We start from the raw sequence: 25862 nt of genomic DNA, 5'->3' as shown, positions 1-25862 counted from the left end.
AGGACAGCTCCATCACCTGAATTGTAATAATATTATTCATTTATGTGTTAAAAAAAGGATTTTTTTATGTAAGGGATGTATCCAATTATATTTCTATCTATCTGGCCTGTTGCCTCTCAATTACACTCAGTTTGCTTACCTCAGGTAAATACAGATAAAACAGTGAAGTTCTAAAGTACCTGAAGAAAAACCTTAATAATGGATTTAAATGGCAGTTAATTTCTTGAATTAAAATAAATCAGGTCCTGTCAGTCACTGTGAAGGTTCTCCTAAGACATGCCAAGGAAAGGAGCAAACAAGATACAAAATGTTGTTCTGCCTTTCCAAAATCAGCATTTAGAATAAACCAAATATTCTACAGTACGTAATCACAAATTAGTTAAGCCCTAACATACAATCACACTTATATGCACAGGTAACTAACAGTTATTAAGAAACTCCAGATGCTTCATCTTAAGATAAATGAAATTTTATTTCTAGGGAGAGTGAGTCCTCTTTATAATAAATGTATAAAAGTGCAATATCTTAAATATTTACTGCATGCAATTAATCTTTTTTTTGTTAGCATCATATAAAGTAATCTTATGCAATAACTTATCTCTGCAAGAATACATCTGAACTTAATGTCAAATCAATACATCTCTTGAGTGCCAGTCCGATCATTGCATTACCACCTCATACAGGCCTATAGATAAAGCAAATTTTCAGTAACATCTTGACAACCACATTTCACTATTAACAATGCAAAATGTCATCAATATGGGTATTCTAGCCCAATTTGCCCCATGTTAGCCTACTATATCCTTCATTCAACTGTATTAACACCTATAATGTCAGTTCTGCTTTCTGAAATGCCTGTCCACAGGACTCATTAGATCTGCCCCCAATTACAGGAAGTTTCTGAAGCTATTCTCCTTCATTATTTGTTTTTAATTCAGCCAGTATAATCAATTTCGTAATGATTACCACAACTGAACCTGATACACCAAGCAACCTTCTCTTTATGACAAACACGATAAAGAAAAAAATATGAGAAAAATGATCAGAATAAGCCAGCAGGAGGTTAAATAAGATTAGACAAAAAGTGCAGTCTTTTTCAGCTGTATTACACTTCATCAATTGTTCGGTCTTAGTAGATTTACATTTAATTCACAAGGATCAGAAAGCCTTCCAGAATGTACATACATAAAGCAGCACTGTAAAAATATTTTCTTTAGATGGCAGGAAGCAATTAGTGTGATACATGTGTGTGAATGGAGAAGGAAGGAGCGTCTTGGAAAAGGACACAGTTAACCTCGACTATCATGCACAGTGACATGGCATTTTAAATTATCCCTAAGAAGGAACACATTTTTTTTAAAGATCATACAGGAAGTGAACAAGGACTATTTTTCCTTTTGTCTTCTGTAAGATGAAAGCAAGCCCAACTCTTGTATTTTTCCATCCCTAACACCAAGTGTGACTTGATGGCTTCAGTCTGACTGCAGCTGGGTTTAGTATACATATATACAAATTTGCTATTTTTAAAGATGAGCAGAAAAGAGGATCTGGGATAAAAATGAAATCAAGACTTAAAGTAAAAAGAGCAGTCCTTTCAAGCCAGAATACCTAATAGCTCATGAAGTGCCTAAGATTAAGATTTTGGACGTTACACTGTTCAGGACTAGGTTTGAAATAGGAGGGGAGTTACGCCGTTTTTACCAAAATTCTGTGCCTTTTGGCCACAAGGTTCTACAGTCTCCTATTTAGTCAGCTTAGCAATTGTCTAAATCATTGTTTATCCAAATTGGTGAAACCCCTGAAACTTAAGACTACCAAACTAGCTGATCAAGAAAAGCAAAAATATATGGGGCTCTTTTCCATTGTATTGGCTGCCTAAGTGGTAAGGCTGACACAGGGGAGAAGGAAAACCCCTTGTAGCTGAGAAATGGGAACTTAGATGATCTTGGAAGGTATTTCCTTTTGGTAAGGGGTCAGCTGCCTTGATACCAGACATAGACAGCAGATGTGCTACTGAGGAGCTGGCAAGTATGCATTTTGTGGCAATCTGTGAATACTCTGGAACTTCTGTGGTTTTGGGACAGTATTCTACAAAAGTGGTTGGCAATTGGGTGATATGATCATAGTATGTAATGCATGGGTTTATCACAACTACACAGGATTTATCACACAGGTAATTTCTACATCTATTCCATGTATCTAAGTATCACCACTTCACTCTATTTTTGTTGACGTTATCTTCACTGAGACATAAAGATAAAAAATCCATCCCCACAGATCTCTCTCCCTTACATACTGCAACAGTAAAGAAAAATCAGGAACCATTCACTCTTTGCTCAGGATTTCAGAAATCCTACTTAAACTATTCCAATTCCATAATAGAGAAAACCCACGTTTTCAACTGGCCTGAAATTTTATTTCTTCAGTGATGAAATCACTGTGAAGTGAAGAAATCAACACTGAAAAGTGTTGTTCAGACATGAGCCAGACTCAGGAAAAGCAACATGTAGACATCTTTCTATTATTCCTATAATCTCATAGGCGAACAAAAATGTCAAAGAAACAATCTGCTCTTGCAGCACTATAGCAATCAGCTATATTTAAGAAATGCACCTCACCATCTGCAGATTCTGAAGATTTTTGTTACTAAGATATAGACTATCTTTTCCTCCAAGCTTCCGAGTTTCCATTGTACACAAGCCAAAGAAACCTTCTAATAACGGTGTCAAATGACTGTCTCTACTGTAACAAAACTTAAATGTTTTGAATGCTCTGGCTGTAACAAAGATATTTGGGAAATTTTAATATTTAGGCAATGATGGCAGAACATTAAAAAGTAATAATGGAATAATACATCTATCCAACATATATCATAACAAGAAGCATTTTGGGAACACAATTAGGCCCAAGTAGTATTTCAGAAAAGCTAAATTTCAAGGAATGAAGATACTACAGGACAAAGTTATGGCCAAAAATATTGTATTTTTAACCAGCAACATTTCTGAGGGGCAGTAACTGTACAATATTAGGGTTTTTTCCCCAAAGAACTGTACCTGTCCCTCAAACAACATACAATACATGCATTTAAATGACACTTTAAGAACATCAAATATGATCTTTATTTTTAAATACTGCCAAGTTTAAAAATGTATCTGACACCCCCCCCACCCTTCCCATCAAAAAAATCCCCAACAGATTTCAGCTTAGACTATACTTTGAGAGGAAAAAAACCCAAACCAACAGACTTACAGTAGGATCGATCTGGCTAACTTTATATTTTTCAAACCCTCTTCAAAACCCCTCTTTCTTCCTTTCTCCACCACAGCATGGCTACTGTGAAAAAGCTTGAGTGAAATTTAACAGTAAAATCCCTTTAAGTATCTAAATACTGACTCTCAACATATTGATGACTACATAGAAATGTTTCTGGTTTGACTGATAAATCTCAAAATGTTGTGGATAACCAAAAGCCAAAAAAGAGGAAATACCAGTAGCTCCTCTTCTCAAACTAAACATGTAGTTTTGCAAGATCTCCACTAAACTAACAAACTGGACAGGGACAGATGGATTTAGTTGTTTAATGTGTACTAAATTTTAGAATTTATGGTTTATGTCAAAAAGATGCACCATATTTACAGAGGTGAATTTCTAAAATACCATAGTTAATTACCTACACCATGACATTTCAGTTTCCCAAGTTATGATGGTCTCTCCAAAATGTATTTACTTTACTGGTCTCTTAGCTAGAGGTAGGCGATTTGTAGGCTTTGTTAATATGCTGTGCAGTCTTCATTAGTTCACTACCATAATATTCTGCAGGATAACCATGCACAGCGCTCCAAGAACAGCAGCACACAGAAATTATTTGACTAAATTGCTTTTTTTTTTATGTGGGTTAAGATATCTTTGTTTTCTCTTGGTACTTCAGTCTTCTATGAAGAATGTGTAACAAGGAAAGGGTCATGAGGTTGAGTAATCTGAAAGTCTTCTGCACCTTACAATCAAAGGCTGGGAGTCTAGCAGTATCTTTTATATGCAGCCCTTTTCTCCCCATGTAGAGTTTTTGCAAATCATACAGTCAATTCTGACTGACACCCAGCATCAGAAGTCTCATCACTTCACTTTCAAACTTAAAGTGATTCACAATCTTGTGGCAGTATGATTAAAAATTAGTCTATCCACCTTGACAATCAAGAGTCTGGATTACAAAAAGTAACTGCCCTTATAGCTGCATCATCCTATATATGTCAGGATAATGCCAGTTAATTTGTGAAAAAGGCAAGTTTAAGGTTTCTGTAAAACACATAGTACAGTTTTCTTGTGCTAGTGAACATCTAGAATACACAGGTTCCCCTGACATTTTCCTCCCCACCTCTCCCACTTCTGACATTCAAAAAAATAATATAAATTTGGCAAAGTTAAAAGGATTTCTGTCTTAATGTTTTTGCCTTCAGCTTCACATTAGAGGCACAAACTTCTGGACTCAAGTGCTACAAGGCATAGTAGAAACCACCAATTAAAACGACAGTGACATCACCACCACAATGGAATATATGGCAAGTGGGAACAGCTGTGTCACTTTAAAAGGAAATGTTTTGTAAACTGTCACACTGCAATGTTGTGTTAAGTGATTAATGTAAAGCTTGCCTTGGCATGCTGAATATTTTTTTTTTTCAGAACATGCTCAACTGGTCTAAATATTGCCACAGGTTCAACTTACCTAAAATACAGCAGACATAGCCCAGCGGCACACAGTCTTGAAAATTTTGCAATCACAATAGAACTATAAAGCATGAGTAAACTTTTGTTTCGGTTTTATACAAAACTCATAATCACACATTTCTTTCTTTGACACCCAATATCCTATGAAAATACAAACCAAATGAAAAAAAATCCAAACAAACCCAAACCTTTGTTAAGACACCACTGCCTGGTGGCATTTTTTCTTGGGCTTTTTTTTTTTTTTCTTTTTTCGATACAGATCCAGGCAATGTATTCCCAGGTTAAAGGAAGGACTGTTATCAGCAGTGGAATTGTGAAAACAGAAGCTCTGCTGCTTTTACAGCAAAACCAGGACCAATTTTGTTATGTTGCATGTAAGAGCTGCTACGCTGATCCCCAATTCAGAATGTCAGTGTTGCTTTTTATACCTAGATCTACCTGCTTCAGCTTTATTAAATAAAATACTTTAACTTATTAAAAATAATTAAACAATAGTGATTTTCTTTGTGGTTGTTGTTATATCTAAAGTTACTGCAGTTTCTGTATGACTGTTTGATTGATCTGATGTTCCATATTTCTTCATGGTATTTTTAGGGCAACAGCATATACTCATTACTACTTAGCTAAAATGGTTTGAAGTATCTCTAAATTTACTTTTCTAATGAAGCCTGTTAGAAAAGTAAAAGCAATCTAACATGAATCTGCCAAATATAAATTAAAATTACATTTAAAAGCTTATGTTCCAATTATAGATATAGTGGTGCAAGTTCTAGTAAGTCTAGTTTCTACACCTGTATAAATCCCTGACAAGATTTAAGCATTATTTTGAACATGAACGGCCTCTGTCTGGGCATCTTCAATTTACTTCTACTCAGGAATGTGCAAATGATTTTATACAGCACGATGCTAGTACCGCTCTGTACTATAGTAATTTCTTTTTGTTTTGTAAATAAAAAACAAATCCCTAGTCAGAAATAAACTGACAAAATTTACATTCTTCTCTCTCTTAAAAAAGTAAATAAAGTAACATTATTTAAAATGTGAATTAGCCATAAGACATACAATACAATTACATAGATACATATCAATACAGCACATTCAATTTGCCAAAAATTAATGATTACAAAGCCAATATGGATGCTGCCATATATATAGATAGATGTATGTACAATGATTATAGAATTTATAATTGCACTATACCTACAACCAGTTTTAAATTACGAAGTGTTTTAAGAGGGAGCAAAAATAGCAACTGTTCTTATTGTTGTTGTTTTAGAGTTGGGAGGTTTAAGGATGAAAAATGCCTCATTAGTACTTACTGTTAACTTTGGTAATCAACTAATAAGCCATTCTTTCTTCACCTCCCATTCGCTGCTATGGAGCAGCAATTCTGTGTTAAGTGCACTCTAGTGCTACTTGGCATTGCACATAATCAATCCAATTACATGTCTGAACTTCGACTTTTCTATAGCTTGCTAGCAATCACGCACCTGGTCAAAAAACACCTTCCAACCTAAGCTGCAGAATAAAGGCTCATCAATGTGTGCTGCGTTTTTGTTGTTAAAAAATTGCACGATTAAATTTAAAGAAGGTTTTTCCATTTCATTTACATTAATATATCTTTTCTGAAGAAAACTGAGAGGCTATTTTACAAGAAAGCCTATCAAATGTTTGTGAATCAGTTAGTTAACAAACAATCTCATCAAGAAAGGTTCCTGAACATGATTCTTCATCAAAAATTTCTTGTTACACAACTAAAGGTGCCTTGATATTATTACAGAAAACAATCTCACACTATATCTGACATAAGCAGAGATTTAAACTGTCTTTAAATTAGTAGACCACATGTGTGTGCATGGTGCACCCCACAGCCTATTCACTCAGACTGTTGGTTTTGGCATCAGAAATGGAACGCTTTCTAAAAAAAGGGGAACATATGAGCTGAAACTGTTTATCATTTGGCAGTTGACTCAAACAGGTCAGTTCTCAACCCATCAGTTTGGCATTTCAATCAGTATCTTATGTTTCAAGAGCACTGGTTTTGTAAAAAGCCAGATTTGGCAAAATTAATTTTATACAATAAAAATAACTGTTCTACATTGGAAAAAGGACATTTAAAAAGCTCTATCTAAAGAAAAAAAACCCACATAACTGAAAAAACCCACACTGTTTAAGGCCCTAGCCACTGGGGGAAATGTAGTGTCTATGACATTTCTATTTGGCATTTGTGAATAAATGAAGAAAGAAAAAAATGGCACATGACAATTAAAAAGAGATCCTAACATATTCCACGTACATCTCAGGCTGTGTCTTAATTATTTCATTACTGTCTCCCATGCACCTTTCCAAACTGTGAAAATATGGTTAAATATTAACATCTTTAGACAACTGTAATTGTATTTTGCAATCCAAATGTTCTAGTTCCAAAGCGAAGACAGAATGAAGACACCCAAGAATTTAAAAATCACAGTATCAATACTTTTGAACCTTCAGAGAAGTACATACTATAAAATTAGAATGACTGATGACTTAAATTCTGGTGGTAGTATTTGCCTGACTAAATAACTGAAGAGAAAATAATTAACCCACGAATGCAACTGGGGAAAAAAAAAGGCCATTGTTCCTTGGAAAAGTTAAGAGAGGATGAAGGGAAAGAGAAGGTCAGAGAAAGAGGAAAACAGTTTGATTTTGCTTCAATAGCAAAAAACTGCTATCCTTTGCAAACGCACGACTGAGAATTTAAAACACATTGAGTTACAAGGTTTTGCCTAAAAAAATGAGGAAATGTGCTGTGAATGTGCTTCAGCATCTTTTGGTTTTCCTCCATACAGTTTAAATAAAATCATAATATTAACTACAAACTCTGTGGACATTCACAGAGTCCAGGCCGGCAATAAATTAGTATTATGCAAATTGTTTTCACAGATAATACAGTCCCTCTTGTACATCTTCAATCATGTAAAGTTGGTTTTGGAGGGCCTCCTAGGCACAGTTAGACCAGGTTGTATTCCTTCAGGTTTAACTGTAGGATTGTGTCCTTGACAGCAGCAAAGACAAAACGGATGTTCTCTGTGTCTGTAGCACATGTGAAGTGGGAATAGATAATTTTGTCACTGTCTGGATTCAGGTCTACAAACATCTTCAAGATGAACTCTCGTGCCGCTTGTGCATCCCGTTGTGGTCCTGATAATTAAGAAGAGAAAGTCAATTTTATTAAAATTGATTCACTCGTAGAACTTCTTTAACAGAATATAAGAAAGCCTCAGTTTGTGGTCCTCTTGTAAGAGAAGACAAGGAACTTTTTACTAATCTATATTAAATACTGGCTACTTCTGTCCTGGCAGGAACTATGAAAAAGATAAAAGGAAATTTCAGAAGTTCATCAAGGCGCAGTTATCATATTAAAGCCGCACTTTTCCAGCTGACTGTCCCCTTTCTCTGTAAGACAATGTTTAAAACAGGTGATTTATACCTGCACAGAATGAAAAATGAAAAATCAGCCATATTAATAAATTTTTTAAAATTTCACTAGAATTGATGAATATTCAGTCTACCCCTACTACATTTAAATGATACTCAAGTTCTTTTAACACTGCAATATTTACTAGTTTCATGAGGATTTTAATACGTAGCATATTGAAGCTGTATCCTGAACTGGCCTGACCCTGTCACCAAAATAACATCATTTATTTTAGTGATAATAAAATACACGTGCTCTCCAGCTGAAGCTGTTTGATTGAAAAAGGCTTGTCTTCTAACACAATGCCTGTTATCTAAATTATGTACGAAAATGATACTAACAGGTCTAAATTAAGATTGTAATTCTCAGAAAAGCAGAGAGTCTAAAACCACATGTTCAGCTTTACAGAAGACAGGAGATAAAGTGATGAATTTCTGCCTGGAACACTGAGGACTCATTCACATTCACGGTCCTAAGAGCAGTGCAGAAGCAAAAACATTAGCCACAAACTGCTGAATTCTGTTCCATTATGCCAGTGCCCTTTCTGAAGGCTGTTATTCCCTTGCTCTCCTGTTTCTGGAACATGGTTTTCTATAGAATGTGCACGTTTCCTGTGCTGCCTCCTCCTCCTCCTATTCTATTCATTAGTCCTGTTGTCACATGGCACTATAAATACCAGCATTCTCAGCTGCTACATCTAGTTCTGTCCTTCGGGAGTTATGAAATCTGAACTTTAGGGTTAGCACATGCCCACATATTTTTTAACAATTAGACAATAAACCTTAACGCTTACAACTGTTAACATTTCTAATTTGATACTGTGTTCGAACTCTAGAAGTCATAGGTAGGAAACGCATGGAAAAGAACAAACACTTTCTGGAGTGCTGCAAATCTATGTGGAGAAGGAGTAAGATTCTGCACATGGGTGTATGTGCATAAATATATACACATACCTAAATATATATATATACACACACACACACACATATATAGAGATGACATATGTCCTGAGACTTAAGGATGGAAATAGTTCATAAGCTCTCAGAAGCAGGACAAAGGACTGCTGAACTTTTCTACAGCTTCTGAAACACAACAAGCTCTAGCCTTTGGCTTGATCGCCTAAACTCTATAGAAACAGCAGCAACGAGTCGCACACTAGCACAAATAAATTTGCAATACTTGTGAAAAATATTTAGACTTTCAGAGAAATTAATTTCTTTAAAATAAACCACCTACTGTTTTAAACAACTTCTTATAATTTTGTTGAAGTTTTGTATTAGCCAGACACAGCATGCTCTCATAATCTAGTGCACTACTCAAAGCCTGTATCCAAATCTGCCTACCTCATCACTTCTCTACTGTTTATTGTGTAATTTAAATTTTCATTTGACTTAGGTTCAAATATTGAACATTGAAGTTAGAAAGTGTGTTTATAACCTGAGGAAAATGAGTCAGTTAAAGTTAGACTGCAAAGTGGTTGTGATCTAAATAATACAGAAACTCGGAAAAGAATTGCCATAAAAATAATTTCTTGTCCACTGCTCCCTTACCAGCAGTTTTTGAAGAGTGTCTTTAAACAATACACACAAAAGCAACATAAGGAGTACTACAGCAATGCTGTACTCTTTGTCTCTACTATGGCCCCTTTTGTCTTCATCCTCTCTCCCTCTCCCAGCTCCTCATTCCAGTCTCAGAGTCAGCCTTCTAGTAGCATCCATACAAGGATGTCTTCATGTGATATGCAAAGCATGCCTCAGTCCTCCTCCAACACTGCTACAATACATACCACGCAGAACTGCCTAACTTAATGAGTCCAATTTGCCATCCTGGCTAGTAGAGTTCATCCCTATGCTACTTCCTCACTCATACAGAAAATGCCTTGGAGAATTGATACAGCTGAAAAAACCCTAATTCTGACCCTTTCCCCAGATTTTCCCACTTCCCACATCCTCAGTGTGCTGGCACAGAAGACAGGACCATGTGGTGACCCATGCAAGCCACAGACCTCCTCCTGCCACCAGAAGAAATAAAATCAAGCCATGACCTTGTCTATGCAACACATGTCTACATAGCCTTGTCCAGCAAGGTCTAAAGAATGAGGAGACAGACTCTTCAAGACTTGTATGTCTTGGCTCCAAGAGCCCAACCAGTGCGTAATTGTTTTTCCCTCAGTAGTGGCAAAGTCTCGAAAAATAGGGCTCCTCAAAGCTAAGCGGTTCATTTTCGTCTGTTTTTTTAATTGAATGAGCATTCAGCACAGGCCACCTTGTCATATGAGTGGTGGTAACAGAGCAGACTATAGTATCTTTTCACCTTCAGGATGTCACCTTGGGAACTTGTCATATAAATTAAACTCGAAAGAATGAGAATATTTCTATCTAACTGTCAGTTCTTCTGTACAGAACTACAAAACTAAATTTATACTGACTTATAAATCTAAGAATCATAGAATAACCAGGTTGGAAGAGACCCACTGGATCATCGAGTCCAACTATTCCTATCTGGGATTTCACAGTAAACTTGTTCATAACCTCTTTTCATTTGGTCCACAGTAATGACAGAAGACTTCCATAAATATAAATAATATGTTCTGCAGGCTGTTCAGTATTTCCTTCCTCTTAAACAGGAAACAAAATACACATTTTTCCTATTATTACTTCCCATATTTGAACATAAGTGATTTAATCTTTTATTTAGCTTTCAAATCACCTATTCACTCCCTGGCAGGACAGATTTTCTTAAAAACAGCATTTTCTTGAGAATTCTTTTCTTTATACCTCTTAATGTATGAGTTTGATTTGTCTATGTTACCAAGGACTCCACCCAGTTACTTTAAAATGCTTAGCTTTTTATGTAAGTCAAACTTTCTAAAAGTAAAGCTTTAGTAGAAACAGCTGTACATTCCACATTGTATTTTTATGGATATGTGCTTTAAGCTTCACATAAAATAATGTGAATTAAATAAAGGAAAAAAACTTGTACAATAAAAGAGTGGAAGGACTATTATTGCTTTCTTTGAGTGCCTCTGAGAGTTTATGACACTTTCCTTTAGATACTCTGCCTTACACAAAAACAAACCTCAAAAAAAAAAAAAGAGTATATTAGACAATGTCTAAAAGTGCAGGATGCATTTTTATTTCTTTTTAGCTTTTATATTTGTGTTTAAGCCCTCGCCTCGATTTATGGAGAAGGACAGAATGTGTTCCACTGTTAACAGGACAATACTCATCTAAGTGTAAACCATTTCCCATGAAGGGTTCTGACATGCTGCCCACTGTTTAAATTAAAAGTATTACACAAAATCCTAGCAATCTAAGAAATCCCACAAGAGTTCAATTATATTTTAAAAGTGGAGATCATAAAAAATTGTGAAGCACTTGTTTTTTAAAAAAAGAGCAAAATATATCAAAGGATCTGTCTAGCATTTGGACAAGGCTATTAAAATTTGTCATTACTACTGTGTACATACAGTATGAGCTCTGCTGTCATATACCTACCATCATACTCCGGAAAATAATCAACTAGATGGGAGTACATGATTTTCTCCTCCAAGAGATCTTTTTTATTTAAGAACAGAATGACTGAAGAGTTCTGAAACCATGGATAAGTGATAATTGTCCGAAAGAGTGCTTTGCTTTCTTCCATTCGATTCTGGAATAAAGAAAGACAGCAGAATTTAGGTGGTCATGAAAATAATTTTTAGTTTTTTGAAATAAATTCATGCGACTTCATTTTATGTGGTAAACTGATTCGTTTAATCTTTTGCACCTTCTTAGCAATATGTAAGGCTCAAGTAACTTTGTAACAATTAATAAGCAAGCAGTTAATTAAGTACACAGCCATTTTCGTTTTGCAAATTCAACTGCTCAAGCATAGGTACTCTTTAAAACACAGCTCACGAACAAGGAACCTGTAGCAGCTACATTTTTAAAGTCTGAGTACACACAGTTACAATCAGTCAATGAACCGGTGGCTATTGAAATGCATGTGATTCATGGCAGGGACAAATACACCATAACATACTAGCCAATTCAAGGGTTAAGAGTATTATTTTTCAGGCCTTTCCTCAACTTTAATGCTAAAGGTAGATTATTCTTAGAGAGAAGCTTTAAAATAGTTGCAAGTACATTTGGAGCCTGAGAACGTTTCATCAACACCAAAGATTTATGACATAAAATCATAAAAATCTGTAAACTGCTAAATTTGTTTCTACTGTCACTGGCTTAGCCTTTACTTTAATTGCTTAACTGCTCCTGAAACCACTTTGCCTTATAGCTAAAATGTAAGTGAAGCCTACAGTTCTATTTGCAACACTTCCCTGTCATTGTAAAATCATGTCATGATTTGATACAGTTCTGAATAACTGTTAGGCTAACACATAGAATCATAGAATCATCAGGTTGGAAAAGACTCACTGGATCATTGAGTCCAGCCATTAACATGATGTGGTTAATACTGAATCAGAACAAACTGAGTTCAAAACAAAGGAATTAACTTACTCTTCAGCCCCCAGAAAACACCTTTCACCCCAAAATGGGGCTTCAGAGGACAACAGCAAGGAGCAGAATCTGCACTCTGGTATTGCTGACCCACAAAACAATCTGTCAGCTAACTCAGATAGTTTCACAGTAAGAGTATCTTTACCTGGCTTAATTTGCATTTTGAAGAATCTAATGTAAGTATGAAGAATAGGAACTTTTTAAAAACACACATGCACCCCCTCCAGAATTACAACCTCCCTCCTCCACCAAATAAATCTTAAAAAATAAATAAATCCATAATTCTATTTTGTAAAAGTTTATGGTTTGATCCTTATGTCACCACAGAATCATCAAGCAATTTCTAAAGATTTACTGTATGCTGGAGTGATAGCTGAAGATAAATAACTGAATTTATAGATTGAGAAACTAATGCAGAGAAGTAAACCCCTGCTTTCTTGCAGTCAGATTTTATGACTCACATTGATTTCAATGGTGCCAGAATTTCATACAGAAAGTAAAAAAAACCTGAAAAGTCAACAGAGCTGAGCATAAAACCCAAGTTCTCAGACCAACTATTAATCAGAATGTTTTCTTCTCAACATTCTATATAGACTTTTTCTCCAAACAAAGCCTTACAGAAAGGTAATGGGAAATGTAGTTTTCTCTTTTACAGGCTGATGAAAAAAAGAAACTGACATAAGCTTACAAACTACTGTTTATTTTTTACCTAAACTCATTAACAATAGGTGCCTTCTAATATCACACTCAGAAGGCAAAAGACTGTCAAGACTCGATCAGCAGTGTTCTTTCACAGTAAATTTATAAGCTATTGAAAACTTCTCAGTAAGAAGAGTGCACAGAAAAGACAAATTACGTATCCAGAGTAAGTGTTCCTGCTTTTCATAAAAACCCTTCAAGAGGGCTGCAATATGTTAATCTTTAATACTGGTAATTTTTAAACATACATACTGCAAAGACAAAATACATGAATTGTTTTGGGTCAATTTATGACCCTTCTTTCAGGGAAGCTCAAGGAAATTGTGTTTTGCAAACACTGCTATCTGACACAGAATACATTTTCATTTCCTGTTTGAAAGGGATACCAAACAAGATGAAGCAGAAAAGGCATGCAGACTAAACCGACACTGAATACCATGCCTAAAAATCTCTGGCATCCTGTTATCTAAAAAATTAATTCTTTAAATACTGTGTATCATGAAAATATATAATAAAGAGACATACATAATAGACATACATAATAAAGAACAAAATACGTCCTCGCTGTAAGAAGAGTAGGTAAACCAATACAGGTCCTGAGCTTAGAATAACAGAGTAAACATTCTAACATGGCTTTAGTATTTTGTTTTAGAAAGATTCAAGGATTAATAAAAACATAAAGTAATTCATTTTTTGACTGATCAATCCGATTAACCTCTGCAGTCTTTCATCTCTGTTTATCTAATGTCTAAGACCAAACCAGCTTTTATGGAGGTCATGGCAGATAAAACTATTTTTGTTTCAGAAGTTATCCAGAAATATTGCTTATTATTCTCTAATATTTGCCTTACACAGGTTTTCTGTTGCTAATGAAAGCTTGTACCATTGCACGCTCACCATTTTCCTTAATTAAACATACATGCAATATTACTGTCATATTTTTAATGTTTACTTAAGAATGTTTGACAAGATGAAATTGTTGAATTACTCACTGTTCTGAAAAACACTTGTCATTAACAAGATGCACTTTTTCTTATGGAAGAAACAGCTTCATGCTACAGTATTTTTACTGGAAATAAAAGTATTAAAAAAGGCCAGGATGGAGGATCTGACCTTATTTCAGGTGCAATGTGAAGGAAGCCTTGCCAAACCAAGACAGTATGGATCTTTGAAAAGAGCATAGCAGGAAGCAGGCAGCATTTAATAATTTGTTTATGCATGTGGTTTGATTTTCTGAGCCAGTTCTACTTCACCAAATTGCTTCCAGAAAAATCTTATTTCAGCTTCAATGGAAAAGGCTGCAGAAAGAAACTTGTGAATAATCAATGTACAAAAATGTGCAGCTGGAGCTGGCTCAAGGTCTTCTCAGTAGCTGATAGCCATTCTCTGCAGAGATGCCAGCGTTCACAGCAATCCCCTTCAAAGCAGCAAAAGCTCATCATGGCCTCCCTTGCTTGGCAGGCAGCTGGCACAAGGAAAATGAGCAGTGGTATCACTGTTTCCACCATCCCCTGGGCAACCTTCCTGTTCTGCTTACAACTGCAGTCACGCCTGAATTGTACAAAGACATCCTGATATCGCCAGCCATTACTCATTTCATCTTGTTATGATGTACAGATTCTCCCATCCTCTCCACAGACTGACACAGCCACCAGTCTGATATAAAAATACCATCATGAACAAAACACATGAATAAAAAATACTGACAAATTCCACAAGTAACGATAAGTTTGTTAACTATAAACAGATCATTTAACCTTGGACAAGATTATTCTAACCTACTAAACACCAAGAAAAAAACGATCGTACTTATTAATAAATCATGAGATTTTTCCTGTTTTATAACTAGAAACATGTTTTTAAGAAACAAAAATAAAATGCAGTTTCTTCCTACGACGTATCTCTTGCTACATAAAGGATTTTATCCTGGTAAATTTTTGTATGGCAGTTAAACATTAAGATAGGTAGGACATACAAACCATATTTTCTCACATTTTTATCCAAATGCAAACTATCACTCTTCCTCAATCTTAATAGACTTTAAAAAAAATTCCACTTTTTTTAATCCTATACTTTCATTTTTCATGTTAAAATGACAGACTTCTAATTTGGATTTATGTATTGAAATTCTTTTCACTGTCTGTTGCACTGGAAAAAATGTGCAAATATTCCTGCAATACAGAAATGATAGAATTGGTATAATTTATAAGCGTTTGACTCTTAAGAAGGCAAATCCTGAAAAATACCCAAAAAGCACCAAAATGGCATTTCAAAGCTGTTAGCCAGTGAAGTAAAAGCGGTATTGCTCAGTTAATATACATAGGTCACTGACAGAAAAAACTCAAGTACAATATTAATCAGAAGCAGTAGTACAGTTTCACTCATTGCTGTCTTTACGATTGTCTAGAGTGGCATCTAGTAGATATACTCTAACTTACATATCAAACATAAAACATAGGAGTTAATTTTTGTCTTAAAAATTGTTAAGAATTTAAATAGTGTCAGTTAAAATCAGGATTTCATAAATTCTGAGGGACTGAAATTTGTTGAAATGATGAAAGAGAAGGCGGTAAGGAGATAAACAATAAATTTTTCAGTCAACAACTTGCACTGTGTATATAATTAAATTAATGCTGGTAACATTTTTGAGTGAGAAGGCATTCAGAAATGGTAATTGTAGAAGAGAAGTTACTCATGCAAGACAGCTTCAGAAAAAAAACAGGGGTAAATATTTCAGAAGTTGTTTAGTATCACAGTAATGGACTCTCATTATACCTGACAAAATACTCTGCACGTGAATGTTTTTTGTGCAAAAGTCTGTATTCTCCAAATATGACTTCTAGTGATCATTTAGATAGAAACGCTGACTGGCTGCACAGAAAAACCTACAGTGTATTCCGTGGCTAGAAATTTAATAGAGCTGCTACATGAAAACTGGAAAATAACAGAAGAAATGAAGAAGTAGTTGGTAAGTGCGGAGTTCACCACTGCATAAAAAAAATGTAAATACAGTATCAAAAGTGGAAGCGCTTCAGATTTTTGCCACCAGTGCGAAGTAAAATCTTGAAGCAATACTGCTGTAACTAGCCATGTAAGAAAAAACTGCAGCAGTTGTACACATATTTTGATGAATAACTCAAATGCAGTAACAGACAACTTCAAATGCAGAGCTCAGGAATGGTTCCGTTATTTTCTTCACTGGTCTTGACTCTCTGCAAACTAGCCTGACAAATAAAAGCTGGTAACAGAGTACTGGGAAGACATCTCTGTAGATGAGAACTGTATTTTTAAATCACCTGGGAGAAGAACTCTTACCTCTCCAATAACCCAAATTTGCAAAAGTGCACTTGCAAATACAGGGCAATTTTATGTGCACAGCAGAGGGATGGATGAACCAAGTTTCAGCTGAAATCCATCAAATCAAGCTGCTTAACAACCAAAGCACAAAAATAACATCCAAAAAAGGATTGGGTCAAACCCAATGTCCAAATAGAGTAGTCAAATTTTTTTTTAATTAAAAAATGGCTGTTAATAAGTTAACTCTGAAAAAATAATACGAATTCCAGAATAATTATTTTTCCATTAATACCTATATAATTTTGAGAAAAATTGGTGACATAATTTTAAAATTAAATTGACAGGCAAAAAAGCCCTTTTCTGGAGATTTTTGACATTGGTTATTGAAAAAATTAAATATCAGGTTTTGCTAGCAACTGCTGCCAATATCAACATTTATCAGCAGCATTTCTGGCAGCCCCAGCAAGCAGGTCTACAATCATTCAACCTCCCATTTCCACTATGACCCACCCACTTTAAAAAAAGAAAGTTCTAGCTCTTCCCTATGGAAATGGCCATATGGTACATCCAAAAGGTTCTTTATCCACAAACTAAAAAGAAAATACATACATATACGTGTGAACAGGTTTGAACAGATATAATACATACAGCAATAAGGTCTGGCACGAGAGGTTAATAAGTTCTCCAGTTTAAAATAAACAATGAGTTCTATAGATTTTATTTCCATTGGAATAACATTGTTGAATAACCGTGAAGACCATGTGAGGATTTTAATTCCATGTGGGAGTTCATATTACCTCTCTGCACTATGCTCAACTGTTCACCTGACAACTGAAGTATTATGTTTATTCACAATGCAGAAAAAGTGCTCTGATAACAACATTGTTTTCCTTCAGCCTTCATGCTATGCCATGTAGGACTAGCCTGTGAATAAGGAACACAAAGTGTTGGTAGAGAGGTGGAAGCAAACTTAAAACCTTTTTTTATTTAAAAAGCTTTAAAAAAGGCAAACAAAGGCTTAAAAAAAAGCAGCCTTAAAAGTATTTTTAAAAAAGAGCAGTACTCTACTTGACAAGAATCTCCTCCTTTTTCTGCTTATGAAGAACTAGCAATGGCTCTTAATAAACTCCTTCAAACAGTTGCAAGTTACCTACCTGGATAGGCTATATGAATGAATTAGACCTTAAGAGTAAAATTGGTTCTTCTAGCTTTGTTGTCCAAAGTCAGTGAAAACCCAGCAAATAAACCCCCTATGAAATATGTGTATTTAAAGTTATATTAATGTTGCAATTTTAATAAAGGAAGAGACACTTCAATGACTCTTTTATACATGGTTTCATTCATCAATGAAAAGAAATAGCTTAATAAGTAAAATAATAAAAACAACTTTGTTGTCCTAAGGCACAGAGATGCCGATGTAAGATATTTGTACATATATAGGATATATAGTATGTATTAACAATGTCATGCATTACTGAAATTCCTTACATAAAAGTGGAAAGAATATTAGTTGTAAATATTAGCAATATCTGTCTCCAATCCTGTTAAACCACCATATTCTATGACGGCAGTTCCATTTTTTTAAAAACTAAAATGTATCAGCTCTGACCAAAATAATCTAAATTGGCACTTCCCACCTAGTTCATTTTGTGCATTAGACATTTACTTCTAAACATTAACTTTTACCAATGTATACTTATGTGGCCCAATGCCTCTGTAGCTTTGCTGCCTCTGACAACACTTAAGGAAAGACAGTATTTGCCTATTAATCCATTAATTTAGCTGAAGAGTGTACTGTCTTTTCTGTTTTTCCTCTGGGAACACAGAAAAAAAAAGACCTCTACCTAAAAAAAGCCCACACTTTTATAACCACCAGAGATCTATATAAGCTATATGAAACCTGCATATGCCTGAAGAATTTTAGTGTGCTAATGCAGAAGAAAAGTATGTACAAGCACCAATAAACACTGTCCTTTTTCCTGCCATTTCTAAGCACTTAACAAGCTCTGCAAAGATAATGAAAACCACTTTTTATGAAACTGTATTTCATGGGTATAATGTGTTGTCTCTAGTCCTTCCGTAATTGTAAGAGAACCAGAACCACTTGCAAAGCTGGAACTTCATTTTTTGTATTTGTTGCACTGGGACCACAAGATTTTATAACTTTAGAAGAGCTGCCTGCGATACATATTTAAAGGCAGATTATCCTGGAATATGGATTAATATTCCATCCTTTATTTATGAAAATCAGTTTGAAAATGGAAAGGTTCTAAGCTGTGCTTTTTTAAATTTAAACTGCACATTTCTACAGATCTGCTGCTGCAAAATCCCGATCTAGAGGACATATTACATTATAAATTAATTTCCCAAAGAAATGACTCCATTTTTTTTATCTCACCTCTATTTCTGTTAGACTTTTCTGAAAAAGTAAAAAGGTCAAACATCTGATAATTTAATTTACAACACACTCCCATCACATCATTTGAGACTGAGGGATGATTTACTTAATTTACAGTACTACTAGTGTAATTAGTATATTATGTCCTCTGGATCAAATTTTATCCTCATTTCTGCCAATGAATCTACACAGACATACTGTTAAGGGTGGAATTTGGAACAGTTAGCTATCTCTTCTTTTACATGTATTTAAAAAGAGAAAGGCATCAAAAATGGTACATCATCTGAAACCTCGAAAGACGTTTTTAAATATACAGCCCTTATCAATTCTTCTCATTTTTTATTTATGCACCTAAACAAGATGCTTAGTTATGCACAGTCTATACACATACATAAAAGAGATGACATTATTTCATAGAATCATAGAATCATATAATAACCAGGTTGGAAGAGACCCACCGGATCATCGAGTCCAACCATTCCTATCAAACACTGAGTATTGCCTGTCAGAGCAATCATCATTAAAATACAATTGGGCAGCCATGTGTGCTTTTCTTCAGGTTTGAAACCCTCAAATCTTTAGCCGCAGAACTTTGTCATGGGAGTGCAGTTTCATTGATTCATTATTTAAGAGTCATCCTACACAGGACTCTGAATTACAGGCATCTTATTTTATGTGTGTGATGTGCCCTTAAAGACTAGTTAATACTGAATATTATTCTTTTAATACTTATCCAAGGGCATAAGACAGCTCCCAGCCCAACCCCACACATACACAGAGGTAGAAGCCCTTGAGAGATATTAGCAAACCTCTAAACTCAGTATAGCCTCATCTGATTTATGAGTCAAATGTATTTTTCTTGAACAAGCTAAACAATGGACAAAATGGATTTATAGACAGTCTATCAGGCACCACAATTTGAAATACAAATGAAGAGTCATAATGGCTCTAAAGCAGTTCCATAATAAGGGGTCATATAAACACACACGCACTGAATGGAAAATAATAATTCTTAGCGTTTTATGTTTACTTACAAAGATAAGATTAATGAAAAGAAGTATTAACTACAAAGAATGCCACAGATCATTTAGAAGTATAGTTTTCTTTGTAAAAACAAACAATGAGGAAAAAGATTTCTGGCAATAACATGCAGTGGACTAATTAGAAAAAGAAAGTAGGCCATCTTACAAAAATCATTCTGTTTAATCAGGCCATGAAAGCAATACAAAGGGAGTAGCAGAACACTGCAAGTTGAGTCAGATTGCTTAATTTCAGTAAGAGGCACACAAATCAAAGAAGGATACGATTTTATCATAGTACCACAGTGGTGCATGCATACGAAGAAACTACAACATTTGCACATACTTTGGTGCTAAAACTTTAATACTGTTTCACAATTAAAAGCTAAGTGAGAAAACTTCCTCTTGGATGATTATCAAAGTTTCCAAATTAAATTACTATCTTACCTACTGAGCTTGTCACATCCCAGCGAAGGACAAAAATTTTGTGTGTCTATGTGTGTGTGTAGATTTCTTAAGTTACAGAATCAACTAACATATTTCAAATATTTTCCCACATTTCTGCCATATCTACATTCAGACAAACTATACTTTGCTTCATACAGAAAAATTAAACCTATTCTTCTCCTATACATTCTGCGGCTTCAATGTTCAGAGATACAGGGGAGAGAAAAGGAAGAGGGAAAGGCACTGCTGTGGTATACCAACAAAATCTAGGCAGGCAGGCGACAGCTTTCTGAAATCCAGAAATAAGCTGCCTATATTGGTGCTTAGCTCTAAGGCAGCCTGGATCCATCCAGAGCTACAATAACACAGGCTTAAGACTGCTTGAAAGTGTTTTGAATCAAAGTTATGAACATATTTTTAACTGAAATACAAAACGGTTTAGACATTTTCTACTGTTGATAATAAGAAACGTAAGTAGTTCAGCAGTGAGGTTGAAGAGCCATGCAAGTTTTACTGCTTTTGGCTCCGTGAACTATTTTCAAAGTGAAAACTTGAAAAATCAAAACAGTTTTATGAGTAAAGTGATTTTTATAATGAAAAAGTAGTTACACAACTTCAGGCATCACTACAGTCATTTGAGAGCCTGGTGATAAATAGTAAGTTTCGAAGTTCATTTCTGATGGTTAGAATAGCATTTGAGAAATATCACAAATAATTTTTCTTTTCGTGATTTCTGATGTATTTTTTTTTCACTTATATAATTCAAATGTGTAATATTTCTGTGTTGACTTTATGGCTATAAAAGAAAAACACAAACAGAAAAAGATAGAACCAGACACTTCTGGCTTGGACTAAAATGAGACAAGTCTGACTGAATTCTCTTTTTATCTACACGTGTCTAGCTTTGATAATTGCAAGAGATTAAGATGGTGCAAATTACATCACCATTTTTGTAAATTCAGCTTTGAATGATTTAACTGATTATGTAATTAAGCACAATCATAGTCTTCTTTTACAGAATGACTATAAATATAAAAGCTTTCTGAGCTTCCAGACTTTATCAAAAAGTTAATTGTGAAGAAAATTCGGTATATACACATGAATGTCCTGGGACACCTGCTTTACTTCATGTCAACCATTATCTTAAACAGTGAAATCAACATGTATGCAGCTATGAAGAACATTCAAATGGTTTCTTTTTTTCACCAAACTTTTGTAAGTACGTCTTAAAAGACTTGCATAGGAACAGTGCCACTGAGCAACTCAAAAGTTTGGCAAATAACTTAAAGTAGTCCTCAGGAAAGACAAAAATACCTAAACACTGAACAGTCTCCCTGTCTGTAGAATGCACTGAAAATCTGGATACTAGCGGGCTTTGCCCCCTCAGCTCAACCACTTTCTTACTTCTGTTATTTTTTAAAATAAAAATACATTGTACATCCTATGCTTTAAGTCAAAGGCATGAAGTTTACTACGTTAGGGTCTGTTCTAGCAAAAAATCTATTCATTTTATCTTCATTTCCACCTCCAATTTTATGGCTTAGCTGTGTTAACAGTAACTGCACAAATAAATACGCTAAGAATATTCCTCTATATACAACTGTATTCCCCTTTAGCAAACAGACAGGGTTCCCAGAACCCTCCATGAAGGAGATCAAATTAGCCATATTTGAAGATGAGCCCCCTCTTCCCTTCTCAGTCCCTGTAGTGCTTCTCAATTCATCAGGTGGCGTTGCGTAGGACTGCTGGTAGATGCGTTTGCAAAACACCTAGGGATAGACAAATGAAGCTATTTCTTTAAAATTGGTGCTTTTTGCTGATGCTTGCTTACCTCATTGTCTGACTCCACAAGCACTTGATCATATTCACTAAGAGCTACTAGGAACATGATAGATGTCACATTTTCAAAGCAATGTATCCATTTTCTTCTTTCTGATCGTTGGCCTCCTACATCCACCATTCTGCAAAATTAACATCCACATCAACTCCATGAACACTTTAACAGATAAACACACAAGCACACACACAATAACAAAATTCAAGAAATAAGCTGAAAACGCAGTCTGTTTTTCTTAATTACTTTTTCCATGTATATTTAAAGGATTCTGTTGTAAGTTAATCATATTCACTTTCAAGTCTGATGTGTTTTCTATATTTAAATTATTGTGGGTCTCAAACCCCTTGGATTTCTGATACAAAGGTCTCATGAGCCATGATTTGGCAATATATGTATGCCCTGTGTATTCAGCAGAAAGAGATCCGAACAGAATAGACTTGGTAGCCTGCTTTTTTCGCCCAAAACTGCCAGCCAAAATTCCCAAATTGTTAAAGCTGCCACATTTTAAGAGGAAAAATACAATATAATATGTACCTACTACAATTTTTAATAGCCAAAATTAAAACTCAAATTTGCTCAGTGTATTCCCACTTCATCCTATGTCTCAGTGTAATTAAACACAGGTGTCTATCCTGTAACTGCAACTGCATTCTTTTTTTTTTTAAAGAACTGTATTTGCATTCAAGTAAGGTGATTTATCTCTAAAGGAGAGCATTTCCCTCCAAAAATCAACCTTGTAAATGGTAACATGATATTCTACAATTTACATGAATTACAAGGTCACGTGATTGCATTTTCAGACTGATATTAGTAGTGAAACTTCGATATATATTATTGAAAAGATGCATTGAAGCATTTCTATCAGTAATAAATACCTTCAGAAAAAGACAAACCTAATTGTCTTTCATCTTTCAGACATCCTTCTTATATATGGACAATTGCACGAAAATATAATAACCAACCACAAATTTTAAAACCAAAGGATAATTACTTCTCATGCACTTTTAACCAATATCCTATATATGGATGCACATTTACTAATGTAAATGGAAACAGAAAAAACAAACCAAGTGGGTGTTAGAACTTTTTCCCTACCTGAAAATGACACTTTGTAAGTCAAATGGATATTCAATGATCCCTGTTGTTGGGACTCGAACTCTGAGCACATCTTGCTGAGTTGGCAGATAGGTGGAATCTGCTATGCGGTCCAAGTCGTTAAGGTAACTATAGACAGGGAGAAACAACAGGAATGCAAGACAGTGACACCATCATCCCACTGAGGAAAAGAGAAAGGAAGACTTGGGAATGGAAATGGACTGTGGGGTAGGAAGAAGCACAACAGAAAAAAGCGTTATCGGCATAAAAGAGGCGACAAAATATTTATATGTGCTCCCATCCCTCTTTCCTGTACACTTCCATAACTTCAAGTGAATTGCAAAAAAAGGTAGCATAATTGTTTTGGCTTGGGCTTTCCCAATGGTAGTCTGGGAGAAAGACTGATGTAGGAACTGAAGTTCTTGAGCATTTGGTTACTTTCCAGTACAAGAATGACCTAGAGCCACTGAGAAGATAAATTAACCTATGGATTACATAATTCATTCCAAGCGAGGAGAGCAATAGTCTTGCAATTTATTGGATGATGATGAAGTATCACTAAGCTCTGAACATAGCTATTAGTGAAAGAAGAGATTAGAATAAACTTATAGATGCTCTGCATGATTTCTTAATGAAATAATGAGAACAAGCTATCCTGGAAAATGACAGAAAGAAAACAGTTTCATTTCTACCTTACAGTAAAAATACATAAGAATTCATTTCTTATGGCTGGGAGGAAGCCAAAAATATTATCAAATCTTCTTCACTATGATTTTATTCATGAAATATTAATCTGATAGTAAACACTGAATGTGAGAAAATTACAGTTAGAAAAATATATTGAACCACATATCCCAGATCATGCAGAAGCTACTACTCTGAAAATACTTTCTGAGAACACCAATTAGTTTCTATGAATAAGAAAAAGGCTTGAGAGTCCACGCTGTTTCATACAAAAAGCAGAATGGACAAGCACATCATCAGTTTGTTGGTGAAACAAAAAAAAAAAAGTATACGTGTATGAAATCCACCACAAAAAGAAACTGACAGACACTGTGAACTAGCTTTTTCTTCCCCGCCCCAGCCACCCTCAACATGGTTTGGTTTGGTTTTGTGACTGTACTTTAGAAGGGTAAAAGCAAGGATTAGGTAGGTCATTACATGCTACAGTGGTATTCACAAGTTAAAATTTATTTAGCTGAACAAATTGCTAGGCAGCCCATTTATAGAACTGTGTGTAGCATTCCTTTGGCAATCTTTGGCTGTGGTCTCCAACACTAGCCTGTTACTTCACCTCTGCACCATCAGCACAGTGAACATGTTACTAAGTTATACTGTAATGCATGTCTGGCTGATTTTAGAAAGGTATTAATGCAAAGGAACATTATTATTATTGAGTTGGAGTTGTTCAGCCTGGAGATGAGAAGGCTCCAAGGAGATCTTACAGCAACCTTCCAGCACCTGAAGGGGGCTACAAGAAAGCTGGGGAGGGACTGTTAACAAAGGCTTGTAGTGATAGGACTAAGGGCAATGGGTATAAAATGGACAGGGGCAGATTTAGACTAGACATACGGAAGAATTTCCATATTTTCCTTCACTATGAGGGTGGTGAGGCACTGGAACAGGTTGCCCAGGGAAGTTGTGGATGTCCGATCCATGAAAGTGTTCAAGACCAGGGACATGTTGGAACTGGATAATCTTTAAAGTCCCCCCCAACTCAAACCATTCTATGATTCTACTAAATAATTAAATCTCATGTGTTACTGGAAACCTTTAAATCAACAGATGAGTATTTTTTCTGTCATAATACAAATCGCTAAAATAATTTAGTTAAAGAAGCATCAATTTAACCTTAAAAAACACTTATCTTGCACAAAATACTTTAAAAACAAAATTTGTGATACACAAATCATAACCAAAAAGTACATCCTGCATTTTTTGGTTTTGAATGACAAGTAGCCCGTACTTTTTCTTCTAATTTAATCAAATATAGTATTGTATCCATTCATTTTAACAAAAATGTCCTGTTCTTTGTCTCACAACCTTACTTTTAAATCTTTAATTACTGCTATTTTCATGCTGAAAGCATACACTAAATAGTCAATTAAATTCTTTTTACATATGAAATTTGTTCTGGAAATCAGATTTTAATGAATTTTGTGCACTGTTGCTCTGAAGCAAAGGATCAGGTATTTTCTGCTACTGACTTTAACAGTTATGCAGATCAGCTGTTCTTCCTGCTACCATATGAGGATATGTAACATCACATTCTGCTATGAACCTCATCTGAACTAAACACATTTCAGAAAATCACACTGAAAGCTTTACCTGCAGCAGCAACATGAAGTTCCCTTCAAAATACTCTTAAAACCACTAAAAATTCCTTAAG

The 25862-nt window shown here is 35.1% G+C and overlaps 1 protein-coding gene across 1 annotated transcript in view; it reads right to left on the bottom strand.

Moving 5' to 3' along the window:
• Positions 1-453: 453 nt before the first annotated feature.
• The window catches only part of LOC138733553 (guanine nucleotide-binding protein G(q) subunit alpha), a 131266-nt gene continuing 105857 nt past the window's right edge, over positions 454-25862 (bottom strand). Inside the window, exons 4-7 of the mRNA XM_069880834.1 lie at positions 23474-23602; positions 22373-22502; positions 11680-11833; positions 454-7905 (exon numbers count right to left, since the gene is read on the bottom strand). Coding sequence (XP_069736935.1) covers positions 7715-7905; positions 11680-11833; positions 22373-22502; positions 23474-23602 — 604 coding nt within the window. The 3' untranslated portion in view covers positions 454-7714. The remainder of the gene's footprint in view (positions 7906-11679; positions 11834-22372; positions 22503-23473; positions 23603-25862) is intronic.

This window comes from Phaenicophaeus curvirostris, chromosome Z (genome assembly GCF_032191515.1).
Source record: "Phaenicophaeus curvirostris isolate KB17595 chromosome Z, BPBGC_Pcur_1.0, whole genome shotgun sequence".
Classification (NCBI taxonomy): domain Eukaryota; kingdom Metazoa; phylum Chordata; class Aves; order Cuculiformes; family Cuculidae; genus Phaenicophaeus; species Phaenicophaeus curvirostris.
This window is presented reverse-complemented; position numbering and strand designations above follow the sequence as displayed.